The sequence below is a fragment of the Dermochelys coriacea genome, chromosome 7, assembly GCF_009764565.3.
Source record: "Dermochelys coriacea isolate rDerCor1 chromosome 7, rDerCor1.pri.v4, whole genome shotgun sequence".
Taxonomy (NCBI): domain Eukaryota; kingdom Metazoa; phylum Chordata; order Testudines; family Dermochelyidae; genus Dermochelys; species Dermochelys coriacea.
The window spans coordinates 64,596,838-64,610,838 of NC_050074.1; the positions used below are offsets into that span (position 1 = coordinate 64,596,838).

Consider the following 14,001-nt stretch of genomic DNA (forward strand, 5'->3'; position numbering starts at 1 on the left):
CCATTTAAGATGCTCTTTCACTTAATCGTTTTAAACGTTTTTTTAAAAATGCTACATCTGTCAAAAGACAACTTTTGTGCAGTTTGCATGGCATTAAGTTATCAAAGGCTTTAAGACTTCAAGCATTTTATGTATGATTTAAAACAATGCATTTCTCTCAAGTGAAATCACCCCCAAAATTTCATGACTAATTTTCCACAAAAGAGCTTGTGTGGAAATAAAAGGTCATAATTTACCAAAGCTCACTGATTTTTTTCAGCACTTCTGCCATCTCACGTTACTCCATGTGGAATGTTTGCTTAGTAAATCACAGCCTGTATATTCTGTGGAACATGGGAAGTCACTGCAATTTGAATACTTCACAGATCAGACTCATTTTCTTGGGCAAGAATTTGGACAGTAACAGCTTCCACTTTTGTGCTAAAACAAAACAGTAAAGACTTTTAAAAAAAATAGGGATGGGAAGGGAAAAGATGGCATTTTTAGATTTGTACCTAGAAATGTAAATTTATTGTGCTAAGAAGTGGGCATGAGTTATGAGACCCAGACTACAAGATTTTAGGGAGGCTCGTAAACATTGTTACATATCTCTGCCTACATTTCCATTTTTGCTTTCATAACAATGAACAGATTTTAAATGAGCATGCAGAAAAAAATGGAGACAGAAGAAAAGTTGAAGAAAGACTCTGTCCTCAGTCCTATTTGTTCTATCTGTTAATCTATTTAACAAGTGGGATTACATCACTGTCCCCAATACCTGTGACTCAACAGAGAGCCTCAAAATATGAAAAGAAAAGGAGTACTTGTGGCACCTGAGAGACTAACAAATTTATTAGAGCATAAGCTTTCGTGAGCTACAGAAGCTTATGCTCTAATAAATTTGTTAGTCTCTCAGGTGCCACAAGTACTCCTTTTCTTTTTGCGAATACAGACTAACACGGCTGCTACTCTGAAACCTCAAAATATGAAACATCTCTTTCCATATCAGCTGCTTGAATGGGAATGCTCTTCCAGTGGTCTGGCAGAGTACAACGACTGGGCAATCACATGTGAATAGATGTGGCAGGAAGCAGTATGAGGACACGAACTATAACACTCATCACATTTTCTGTAATTCTAAGTGGGTCTTCATTTGAAATTGGGGGCTTAGAAGAACGCTTAGCAGAAAATGATACACACCCCTAAGACCACAGAACAACCCTTGTCACATTCTCTTATTACCGTTTACATCCTAGTGGAAAATAATCGTACATATTGTATCAAATTATTTAATATAATAATCTAATGTCACTTTCTTTGGAGCTATGCCACTTGTTATCAAAGCTAAAAAAAAATCAAAGGTATGTTTGCCAAGATATTCAGCTAAGTTAAAAAAAAAGTCATTCTAATTCCTAATCAAACCAGTATGTCTAATGAGTCCAAGATGGCCTGTCAACTTAAATTATCTGTTTGTCTGTCTGTTTACTGTATCTGTCTGTCCACAGTTCTTTTTTTAATCTCTGTGAAGTTCAGTTATTGAGTCCCACGTTTCCTTCTGGAAGGAATCTCTAACAGATGATCCCTCCTGATGATATGTTGATGATTTGCTAATATATAGCTTATAAATGTAAGAAATCTGAAGAAATCTCTGAGAAGCATAGCAGATCATAAGAGAGGAGAAACAAGAGATTTTAATAGCTTATACAGCACTGCGGTTTGATTAAAATAAACATCTTAAGCACATCTTAACTAGAACAATATCTCAAGATGATTAAAATGTTTCTGATTTGAAAATTTAAAATAGTATTTTTCATTAATCTTTACTATCAAGGGATTTATGTATAATATGTATTTATATAGAGCCACGTTTAGCTCACTTTTTTCATAAACTACCATAGCAGTCGATAGGAGTTAGTATGAGTAAGGCAAGCAGCATTTGGCCCTAAGAACTATAGACTAATAATAAAATAGAAATCAGAGATGAAAAAAAGATCTCTCTCTCCTTACAGTATTTTTTCTAGTATTTTGTCCAGTCCCATTTTAAATTGCCCACTAACGGTCTTTGGGAGACTATTCTTCAGTGTTTGAATCAATCCTGATAATGTGAGCTTTAAAGCATGGGCATATATACAGAAAACAATTAAGAAAGGGCCATTTTGATTCCAAGATTAATGAGAACATCATAAATGTAAAATAACATGTTAATTTAGGAAGGAGCAAATCATTTCACATCAATTAAGAACTGATTTCAATCTTCATCCAAAACTCAAACTGAACTTGGCACTAACAATTTCAGAAACATTAATTTGGCTTTTGGGCTTTTTTTTTTTTTTTTTTTTTTTTTTTTTTTTTTAAGATTCAGATGCCTCTATAATTTGTACTTTGGCTAGGACTAGAAAGGGAAGTTCCAAAATACCACAAGGAAGAATACATTTTCAGAATTTTGTGTAGACAAAACCAAGAATCACAGAAAATCTAATGAGAAAAACTGATCTCATGAGAACACCAGCCCGAATTTCATAATAAAAAAGTTGATTGGAAAAGTTCAGAAGAGCATCCAAACACTAAGTTGTCAAAGACACTCTCCCAACCTTTCAGAGGTTGGCACAAATGGACTGACTTTGAAGTCTAGTGGCTGCACTCTAGAGCAGTGGTTCTCAACCAGAGGCATGCATACTCCTGGGGGTACACAGAGGTTCTCCAAAAGGGTACATCAACTCATCTAGATAGTTGCCTCATTTTACAACAGGCTACATAAAAAGCAATGGCGAACTCAGTACAAGCTAAAATTTCATAAAATGACTTGTTTATACTGTTCTATATACTATACACTGAAATGTAAATACAATATTTATAGTCCAATTTATTTTATAATTATACGGTAAAAATGTAAAAGTAAGAAATTTTTCAGTAACAGTGTGCTGTGACACTTTTGTATTTTTGTGTCTGATTTTGTAAGCAAATAGCTTTTAAGTGAGTTAAATCTTGGGATATGCAAGACAAATCGGGCTCCTGAAAAGGGTACAGTAGTCTGGAAAGACTGAGAGCCACTGATGTAGAGTTCCTGGTCTATTTCCCTATCAGCCAGCAGACATTGGACTTGGTGGTGTCCTGTTCATCCATATATGGTCAACTGTGCTGTGCTCTAAAATGTCCCCTGCAGGCTAATCCAGGAGTGCTTGCTGACAGGCTCCAAAAGAAGCCCCTTGTAGTTTCTGTTGAGCTGAAAGTTTTAAAATGAGAAGGACTATACATAGGGTATAGGGTAATTTTAGAACTCCTCAGAAGAGCGCAATCACCAAGGGGAAATAATGACATCACAATATTCAAGATATAAATTATCATCATGGTAAAAAATGACTGCCTGCTTTCTTGCGTTTATAATCTTTCTTGTTTTGTTCCCTGATCTACAGATCCTCTATTATATTGCACTTCCCAGATCACATAGCTTTTTCTCCCTCCTCACTTCATGTTATATCTAACTTTTTTCTCTCCATCTGTTTTTGTCCAGTATTAATCATTGCACACTATTATGCCTGTTCTTCATGATTCTAGCATGCTACTAATTTAGTTAATTACTTCCACACCCTCATCCTTTGCAGCATGCAATATATCACTAAGTGCCTGATGTCCAGATATTATAATGGATCATATGTTACCATTGCCATTTGTAACATAATATATTATTCAGCAATACAATACCACATTGTCTGCTAAATATACTTTATATTTAAAATCCACCTATGAAATTGCTTAAATACATAAAACACAGCTCTTGTACAGTTCTTGTGTTGTCTATAGTGAAATAAACTATGTATAATACTGCACATAGCAGACTATAATATTTAACCCTGACTTTAAACTTCTCTCTGCTTCACACTTAGATAGCATCTTCCATCTGCAGAAAGCATAAACATGAATCAATTAATCCTCACAACATCTCTCTGAGGAAAGTATTAGTCTATTAATTATAATAATAGGTCATCTGAGTCACAGAGAAATTACGTTATTATCCAAAGTCAAATAAGGAATCTGTGGCAGAGCCAAAAACAGGACCAAGGCATTCAGATTCCTAACCACTAGACCATTCTTTACTTTATAGACTGATAGTGCAATACAGAAATTAGAACCAAAGTTCTCAATTTGAGAACCAAACTCCCACAGACATCAATGGGAATGTCACAAGTCACAGACAATGTCATATATAGTACTTTCTTTGCAACTATCCACCTTAAATGATCTTTTAAAAAATATTTGCAAAAAAGGGCAAAACAGTTTAGCATACAAAATCTGGTCACTAGAAATTAATGGAAAGGAGGGAGAATAGGGGCTTGCTATAGTTTATGGATCAGAACAAACAGGTTCCTTATATACTCACAATGAAAGTGGAAAATATAGTGAATAATAATATTTTTATCATTACTCTCATTAGTAACATTAGAAAAGTAGATACGTTTCCCTTTATGATTGTTCCACTGAATGAACTTTATTTTTTATTTTTAGCTTAAATTGTCCTTTTCTTACAATATGCAGATTACAGCATTCTCATTAAATGATCTATGGTCATTTCATTCCAGTTATTAAACATGGCTCTCATTCTCCATAGAGAAGAATTGTAAACTCAAAGATAATTATGGATTGAGGATTTTTTTTAATCGTTTGTGTGCTGCAGCCATAGTACAGTGGGTTGCAACTGTATCAGATATCATGAGGTGAACAAGATCAATATTTATTTGGGAAACCTCAGTGTGCTATATTGTGACAAATGAAATACTAAATAGTGTTGGTTATCCGTAAATGACACTTTGCTCAAAGTCAGTGTTGAACAAATTCTCTTGCATGGTATTCTATCAACTGTACTCTTAGAGATCTCATTATTGGAACAGGTTGAAAAGCTGAGGTCCTACACATTTGATGTAATTAAAAAAACTCACAGGACATTTTGCAACACAGAGCTCCTTCTATTCCCAAGCTATCTATACATCTCACCCCAGGGGTGAATGTGTTTCTGTAATAAGCAAAATGATTCCTATAGTTTGTAAAATGTTTTGGGATCTTTTTGGTTGAAAGGCACTGTGTAAACTTGGTCAAAATTAATGTTTTTTCTTGAATGACTGAAGGTATTGGGAATACTTTATATGCATAGGTTCCAGCTACTTCAATAGGTATAACTTTACAGCATACTCTCCCAAAATACATCCTTTGGCTTGAAATTGGATAATGCAATTTTCTATTGTTTTTGACACAAGAACTGAGAAATCTTTTTTTTTAACGTCCTACTATGTGTAATACTGTAATTTGGATAGACATCTTATTTTATATATACAATATTTGTGAGCATGTGTGCACAAACACATACCCCACACACATTTTATGTGTTTCTCTCAGAGAGAAAATCAAACACACATGCTATTTTAAGAGTCTGAACAACATCTTTCAACAAAGTTTAGCTGCTTTCATTTTGTAGACACTTTTAATTTTATCTGGAAACTTTTTGACATTAGAAATAGAACAACTGTAGTTTCTCATTATGTTTCCTGCCAGAATCTATGCTTGCTTGCTCAACTGAAGACCTTACATTGCTAATTACTTCCACATGCCCATATCCCAAGTGAAGGAAAACATATTGGTTCTGACAGCCCATTCTCTCAACACTGAATTCCAAATGAAAACTCAAATTTTGGCCAAGCATAACATTTCATCAATCTTGTTCTACTGACGGCAAAAGCAACATCAAACAAGGGGTGCTAATGGCTTTTTACCGAGCAGTTCCCAAGCTTATATTCTCTGATGATAGATCCACGTGAGCAAAGGACTTCTTTAAAGTACTTAGTAATTAGCTTTTGAACCAGGAAACAATGCGTAAAGTAAATTGAATAGTCTGTGTGCCAATGACAGAGTGAGTACAATTGACAAGCGATATGAACAGCAGAGACCAACAGAGAAAGAGCTAAAAACAAACAGAGCACATATAAATAAAGCAAAAAGAAAAAGCTGTGATAAGATGAAGCAAGCCCCAAAGCTAGCGGGAAGCCTGTGATCTGGGAGTTGAGGCCTTCAGGGTGTTGGGGTTTGACTGAAGATCAGGTCCAAGTTTAGAGACAACAGAGCAATGCTGGGTACCAGTGACAAAAAAGACTAGACTACGGGGATTGAAACTGTATTTTTATAACTATATTTATTGGGTCATATTCTCTGCTGATGAAACTCCAATAAGAGTTATACCAGCAAATGCTGTGGTTTTATGTTTGAAAAGCTTCTAGACTTAAGACTACATGTAGGAAATGGAGTAGACAGATATTAAAACTAAATATTTTGGGGAAACTAGTGATCTCTCTCTCTCTCTGATGGTCAGAGAAGGCAAATGACAATGAAGGTGCTTTTGTTAATCTTGAGGATTATAGACTCAACCTGTCTGAGTGAACTGTGCTAGCAGATTCTGGTACTGGTAGTAGTTATGTATTTTAGGCATTTGAGAGTGTTTTTTTTTAAACAAGGAAAAAAGAGTAGTTAAGGATCCTCTGCTTAACTGGGACATATTGTAACGCTCAATGATGCAAGAAATCAGTGAAGGAAAAGCTTTTACTTGTGGATCACATGGTGTAAATCAGTGCTCAGGAATTAGCTGGTAAATTGTTACAAATCTTTAGAGTTTCTCAACTCAACAAGGAAGAGAAATAACTTGATATTACCATATGCATGTCACATGAACATCATGCGTGAAGTGATGGTTTCAAAGGGACTAAACTGAAATGATTAATTCTCAAAGATGAAGGGAGGGACAAACAATTAGATTCCACTAAAAAGGATTATTCAGAGTGTCCTCTACTATGTTCTGTGGAAAAGTGTATGTGAAAAGTCTTGAGGCCAGTTTTCTCCATCTCTGCACTTGAATGGCAGAAGGATGAGCTGAACTCAAGAGAAGATGGGAATACTCGTAGAGTGGAACAGAAAAGAGAATATTATTCTCTCAGTACGTAGACCTTATTTGAGGCTATTTCCCAACAGATCTATCATGGCTTTCAGATAGACTTGGTTGTAACATGGTCAAGATGAAAAACAGGCATTCAATGGAAATGTAAAGCAGTTAATTTTTGAAGGTTTATGTGGACTGTTTAAGCATAAGTGTTGCTACCAGCCAAAAAGAATTATTCTTATGTGCAAAAAGAAAAGGAGTACTTGTGGCACCTTAGAGACTAACAAATTTATTTGAGCATAAGCTTTCATGAGCTACAGCTCACTTCATCGGATGCATGCCTTTCGGGGTAGGGCATGTAATGGTTTTAAAAAGACTGTTCCAAATCCTGAGAAGTGCCGAGCACCTGCAAATGCCAAATTAAGTCAATTGAAGTTGCATGTAGTTAGCATCTCTTAGGATTTGATCAATGACAATTAACAATATCATCTTCCAGCGTGGCCATCATAATGAAATAACCCGGACAACATAAAGTGCCCATGTCATGTTCTGCCATACCCAATTTTCTCATGGACGGAGTAATTTCAAATGACGACCAATATAATTACTTGCTCAAGAGACAATCAAGTGATGTCTAGCTGGTTGGTGCTTAGAAAAGTGTGATGTGACCTTGTTCCACCAGCTAACTGCAGATGCAATAGCAGGGTTCCTTCAAGAATGTATCAATTTAGTTCTAGTGGTATCCAGAGATTCTCTAGAAAAAGGGGCAAAATATTGTGACTTGTACCTTAGCATGACCCAGGTCTCTAATAACATAGTGTGACAACTCTCTGGTGGTGACATTTGATGTCGCAGAGCACAAGCATATTAGTGAGCGTCCATGAGTCAGATGTCACCACACCCAGGGGTTCTTTAGCGTGTCACAACCACACCTGGTCTTCTTTGACTTACTTTCTGCCTCGGGTTGAGTTAAAAGTCCCGCCGTATTTCTTCCGATTAAGGATGAGAGCAGCAATTTCTGGCACGTAGCGAGCAAACATTGCCTACATGCATGAAACAAAAAAACAAAAAAAGAAAATGGCATGCAGAGAGTGTTCTACTGCAGAAGAGGCAGCAGAGCCTCTTGGAATACTTACTTTCTTCCACTAACCGCACTATAGGAACCACCATATTTCTTGCGGTTTCCTATTAACTCTATGATTTCAGGGACGTAGCTGGCAAACATGGCCTAAGAAGAAGATAGGAGACAGAAGAAAAGACTAAAAAGAGAGGCCAAAGAAAGGGGGATGATGAATATTTTCAGAAGATATATATCTTTTAAGATCTGAAAATGCAAAAGAATTAGACCTATAAAAGTATTTTTAAAATGAAAAAAAAAGCAAATTATAAAACAAAATAAGAGGGTTCAATGTAAAAGTCGGTCTTGAAGAAGATGTATACTTGGTAAACTAAAGTAATGGTCAAAAGAGGGAAAAAAGCACACAAAACAAAAGAAGAACAAAATAAAGTCAAATTGGCATCTAATTGTAAAATATTGTCTGTGTCTAATTCTTCCTGAAGCAGAGGGGGGGGGGAGGAGACTATTCAAATATTACATGCTGGAAAAAACAAAAGTGGATATTACTATTGTTACTTTTGGGGTGAGGGAGAGATAGGTGGACTTTTTTAATGAAGATTCAAAAGAAGACAAAAACAACATGGTGCCAGGTGTTAGCCTGCTCTCAAGAATCAAAATGGTGTCAACTCCCCCTCAAAAAAACAAAACAAAACCAACCTTTTTCAAAAGGTTTGTTTTCAAAAGGTTTGTAAGAACATGTGACAGAAAAAGGTAATAAGGAGAAAAAAAATGATCTGCCATGTTTTGTCCAACAAACATCTTGCTTGTGGCTGGATACTTCTAAGAGTTGCTGCCAGTCAACTTGGTCTCTTTATCCATATGCAAATGTGTGTGTCTTTTGTATGTAAGTGCATATATATTATACATTTTGCATTGATAATGTATCTGTTATACAAAAACCTCCTACAGAGAGACGTATGCATATGTACAATGAATGTATGTGTATAACAACAATACACATGTGCATGTAAATGTACAATACATACATTGTGACTGAATTTTAATTCACACTTACCTTACAGAGCATAAATCTTAACATAAACTGCTCTTTTAAAAGACAAAATGCAGCAGTTGCTGTAGTGGTACTAGCAATGATAAAAAAAGGTAATTTGACATAGAACAATTAGTAATTTTAGTGCTGTGTACATACTAATTTGAACGGGAAAAGAAGTGATACAATTTGTTAAAAGGAGTTAAAAGAAAATTTGTTGTGTTTATACTAAATGTGAGTGAACATTATGACATGGTTGCATGTTTGAAATTAAAGAGAACATGGTTTGCTAATGTCTGGATCAGGCATGCTGCTCTTTAAGGCAGTACTAAGCCACAGTGTTTGTTGGAATTCTGGGAAGGAACACAGAGGGTGGGGGAGGGCTCCTGAAACCGCAGACTTCCTTCAAAATATCAATGACCATCATCAAACAATGCACAACAGTTAGTGTCACTGAAAAGTAATGAACTGTAAATAATACTGTAAATAGAAATGCTAAGGCATTTAATGTATTTACATGCATTACTATCTTAAATATATTAGAGTTATTCTTACTGTAGATTAATGACAATCTCTTCAAAAATAGGATATGTCGCATAACAAAATACTTGTCTTATAAAAAGAAAAAGGTATGTCGCTGAATTGTTTAAAATTCTTATGTTTTTAACTTACTAAATCAGACACTACAGTTCAGGTTGCTGCTTAATAAACTTTAGGGGATATAAAAGAGCTGGTATTAAAGTAGTAGTAGCAATAAAGAGATTTTACCAATCCCCCGAGGATGAAGAAGACCATGAAAAGACGACCAAGAGTTGTTTTTGCATAAACATCTCCATAGCCAACAGTGGACATTGTAACCATTAGTAAATAAACACATTCCCAATATGTAAGCGGTTGGTTATTTTGGAAATTTTCCCATGGATCCCCCGAGTTCTCCACCTACAACACAAAAGGACAAATAGAATGATTTAATAGGACAGTAACAGATTAATACTAATTGTAATTATTTACTTTTGTCTAATTGGCATGCATATAATGCTGGAAACATTTTACTAATAAAGGGCCAAATTCTGCCTTAATTAGAGTTGTACAATTCCTCTTGCTTATGTTACTTGTGGAAAACACTATCATCAATCATTACTAAACTATCTAGTTTATAATGGAATCCAGATAGTCTCACCTTCCTTTTCCTTCTAAAATAACGCACGGCCAATGATGTCATGTACATAGTAATGGTGGTTAGTTAACCATATGTATACATCATGAGAAACAGATCTCTGGCTCCAAAAACCCTTAACTTTTAGTTCCACAATCACAAGCTTCTACGATCAAAACTCAAGTCTTTACTAGCTATCGGCAGTAGCATGATTTATGCCCAAACATCAGAAGGAAAGATAATTATAGATGATTAAACGGTTGAGCAGATCTCACTATACCTAGCAGAGAGAACTGCTACACATATCAAGAGTTAGGGTCTGACCAATGAATTGGTTGAGATCTTGTAAGCTACAGTTCTTTTATAACCCCCTATTTTCATGCATCTATAAGAAGACTGGAATTGCCATGCTAGATCAGACACGAGGTCTATCTAGTTTGGCATTCTTTCTCTGACAGTGACCAATAACAACTTAGGTTGACTATAAAGACTGGTTCCAGTCTGAAATTCATCAAGGAGCAAATTTTCTAAAGGATCCCTGAAGTGAACCTGCAATGCTAGTAAGTGAATGGACGTATGCAATCAAAACTCTAGGAGAATTCTGTGCATGCTCTAGTGATGGTCTCCATTATTCAATTCATGCATAAGTACATGCCAACAAATAGAAGCACTTGAAAATATTTGGGCACAATTTAGAAGGCACAGAATTGAAAAGTTGCCTCTTAAACTTCTGAATATGGAAATAAACAAAGCAATTAAAAAAAAGAGCTTGCCGTTTTTAACCATTCCTCCCAAGCTTCCTGAGCACCTCAGGCTACAAGAATGGGAAGCAAAGCAGAGTGACTTTATCTTGTTTCCTAACAGTAAATAAAATGGTTTCAAATTCCAAACAAAATAACAGAGATCCATGTTTAAAATTATTATAGAGCAGAGGTTCTCAAACTATGATCTATGGATCACTTGCTGGTAGTCCTAGGAGAACTGGCTGGTTCCAAGGGTCTGGCTCCCCCTCTTATTTTCCAGCTCAGAAATTTTATTAAAAAGCAGCTAAAATACAAGAAGTAATTTCCAAATTTTATTTTCCCATATAGCCAGCTATTGCAGTTACCACAAGGATGATGATATTCATAATGGGAAGGAAAATATCCATATGATAATCTTTCCATAAGATGTGGTCCACATTTTGATATTATACATTTGAGAAACTCTGCAGTAGAATTAGACCACCTGCACTGAAAAGCATGAAAAGAAAGTGTGAAAAACACAAACAAAAAATCAACAATTATTCAACTTTCAAAAACCTGCTTCTTCTCAAATCTAGAAAAATAATATCTGAACTACTAATAAATAATTAACAACAATGCATGGCACAATTATAACATGTTTTGTCCATCTCCGGCTAACATAACATCTCCCACTGGCATAGCACCAGTGTGGACGGTGCACGGGTCGCTGTAACTTGCGTCCCTCAGGGTGTGTTTTTTTCATACTCCTGAGCAACATAAGTTAGATTGACTTAAGCGGTAGTGTAGACCTATCCTGAGTCTGGTCTTTTGAGGCATTAAATAAAGGCTGATGATGATGCTTGTATCACAAAAGTCACAGAGGAGGATTTGTGATATGAGAGAGACAAGGTAGGTGAGATAATATATTTCATTGGACCAACTTCTGTTGGTGAGAGACATAGGTGTTGACTTTTATTTTTCCCCAGAGGTGCTCTACCACTACTCCACCCTAAGGACCCACCCCCACTTTGCCCCTTCCCCCAAGGTTCTGCCCTCCCTTCATCTTTTCCCACACTAGCTCCAACCCGAGTCCAAGCCCTTGCTCCACCTCTTCCCACTCCATCCCTTCCCTGAGGTCCCCACCCTCCCACTGCTCGCTAATCTCCATCCTAACCCAAGCCCCTCCCTCAGCTGCCTATCATCTGTTTGGTGGCGCTGCCGATCAGATGATCAGGGATGCCCCAGATTAGCTGATTGGGGGCATTGCCAAATAGCTGTAGCTGGTGGGAGCTGAGCACCCACAATTTTTTTCCATGGATGCTGCAGCCCCAGAGCATCCATGGAGTCAGCACCTATGGTGAGAGAAACAAGCATTCAAGCCACGTAAAGCTCTTTTTAAAGTCTCAGAAAGGAACTCCCACGTCACAGCTAAATGGAAGGTGGAACAGATTGTTTAGCATAAGTAGTTGTCACATATTGTAAAGGACCATTCAAGGTAGAATAGCCTGTTAACACCTCTGCAGTCAAAAGACAAAAGAAGGGGTTAGTGGGTTACAGATTGTTATAATAAGCCATAAATCCAGTGTCTCTGTTCAGTCCATGATTTTTGGTGTCTAGCAGAGTAATGAATTTAAGCTCCCAGGCTCATCTTTTGAAAGTGTTGTGCAGATTTCCTTTGAGGATGAGGTCTGATAGGTCAGATACAGAGCAATCACTTTTTGAAAGGTGGTTCACCCACAAGTGCTAGGATGTTTTTGTCTTTTATCATTTTCCTGTGTGATATAGGTGTCAGAAACGTAGTCATCAACAGAAATAAGGACATTATAGGGCATTCAAATTTTGAAATGGTAGGTAAGATATGAATATTTTCTTAGAGTGGAAAACAGACATTTGGACAAATGACTACCTTCCATAATTAAAAGATCAAGGGTCTAATTTTAACCACATGTACACTAATGTAAATTCGGAATAATTCAATTGAAGTCAATGAAGTTACTCCAGACTTACACTGATGTAACTGAAATCAAAATCTGGCCCGAAATCTGTTGTTGCATAGATTGTTGCTGCTAACAACCTGGTATCTTACTGACCCTGAGCTGGGCAAAATGATCTGATACATAATGTACATCTAAAGTCATATTAAATTGTATTTACAAAATATAATTGACAGTAAACAATTCATTTCAAAACTGTTATTTCTTTTTTAACTTTTAAAATGCATATTAATGCCATTATTTTATAACTGAGATCTTTTTAGTTATAGAAGTATTTAAAATATACAGCTAATCAATACTGAATAAAAGCGTAAACCATCAAATGTAGATAATATTTTTGTCAGGGGCTGAAAGTGATATGATTTTTTTTAAAAAAAAAAACTGAATAAGGCAGAGAACTGATCTCTAAGAACCCTACTCTAAAATGTTAGTAAATCAGATTAATTCTTCTGAAAATCCAAAACTGCTTTTTTGGCGAAGCCATGTGTTTTCCAGGATGGCCACTCTTAGAGACACAATGTCATTACCATTTATGACATGTTTCAGAGTAGCAGCCGTGTTACTCTGTATCAGGAAAAAAAAAAAAAAAAAAGAAGAAGAAGAAGAAGAAGAAGTAGTACTTGTGGCACCTTAGAGACTAACAAATTTATTAGAGCATAAGCTTTTGTGAGCTACAGCTCACTTCATCGGATGCATTACCATTTATGCTATTCCAGCATTTTCAGACAAGTACTCTTGGTAATTATTAAGGCAATATTGCCACCTAGTGGTAGGATATGATTATTAAAAGAGTTCTATTAAAATCCAAGTCCCAGACTTATGTAACTATTTCTGAACCTAAACACGGAGGTTAGTGAAGCGAATATTACTTACTGTTCAGAATTAGTTTTGGGTACAAGGCTGGAAAGTCAGGCAGCTGTGATGCCTTTCTTTATTGTACTCTGTAAGGGATTATCCCAAGCAAGGTAATTTCAGGTAATAAAGTAGCTCAGAGGAGCTGATCCATGAAATAAACCTGATGAAGTATTTTCAAGTTAACTTACCAAATGTATGAACCCAGCTGCTGTCAGCCATGTGCTGATAAATATAGAGCACAGATTCACCAGCTTGATGGAATTACTGC

At 36.1% G+C, this 14,001-nt stretch overlaps 1 protein-coding gene across 1 annotated transcript in view; it reads right to left on the bottom strand.

The window, feature by feature from the left end:
- Window positions 1–14,001, bottom strand: part of KCNMA1 (potassium calcium-activated channel subfamily M alpha 1) — an 827,350-nt gene that overhangs the window by 214,784 nt on the left and 598,565 nt on the right. The window contains 3 exon segments of the mRNA XM_038409287.2: window positions 8,032–8,123; window positions 9,772–9,942; window positions 13,922–13,997. Of these exon segments, the coding sequence (XP_038265215.1) occupies window positions 8,032–8,123; window positions 9,772–9,942; window positions 13,922–13,997 (339 nt within the window).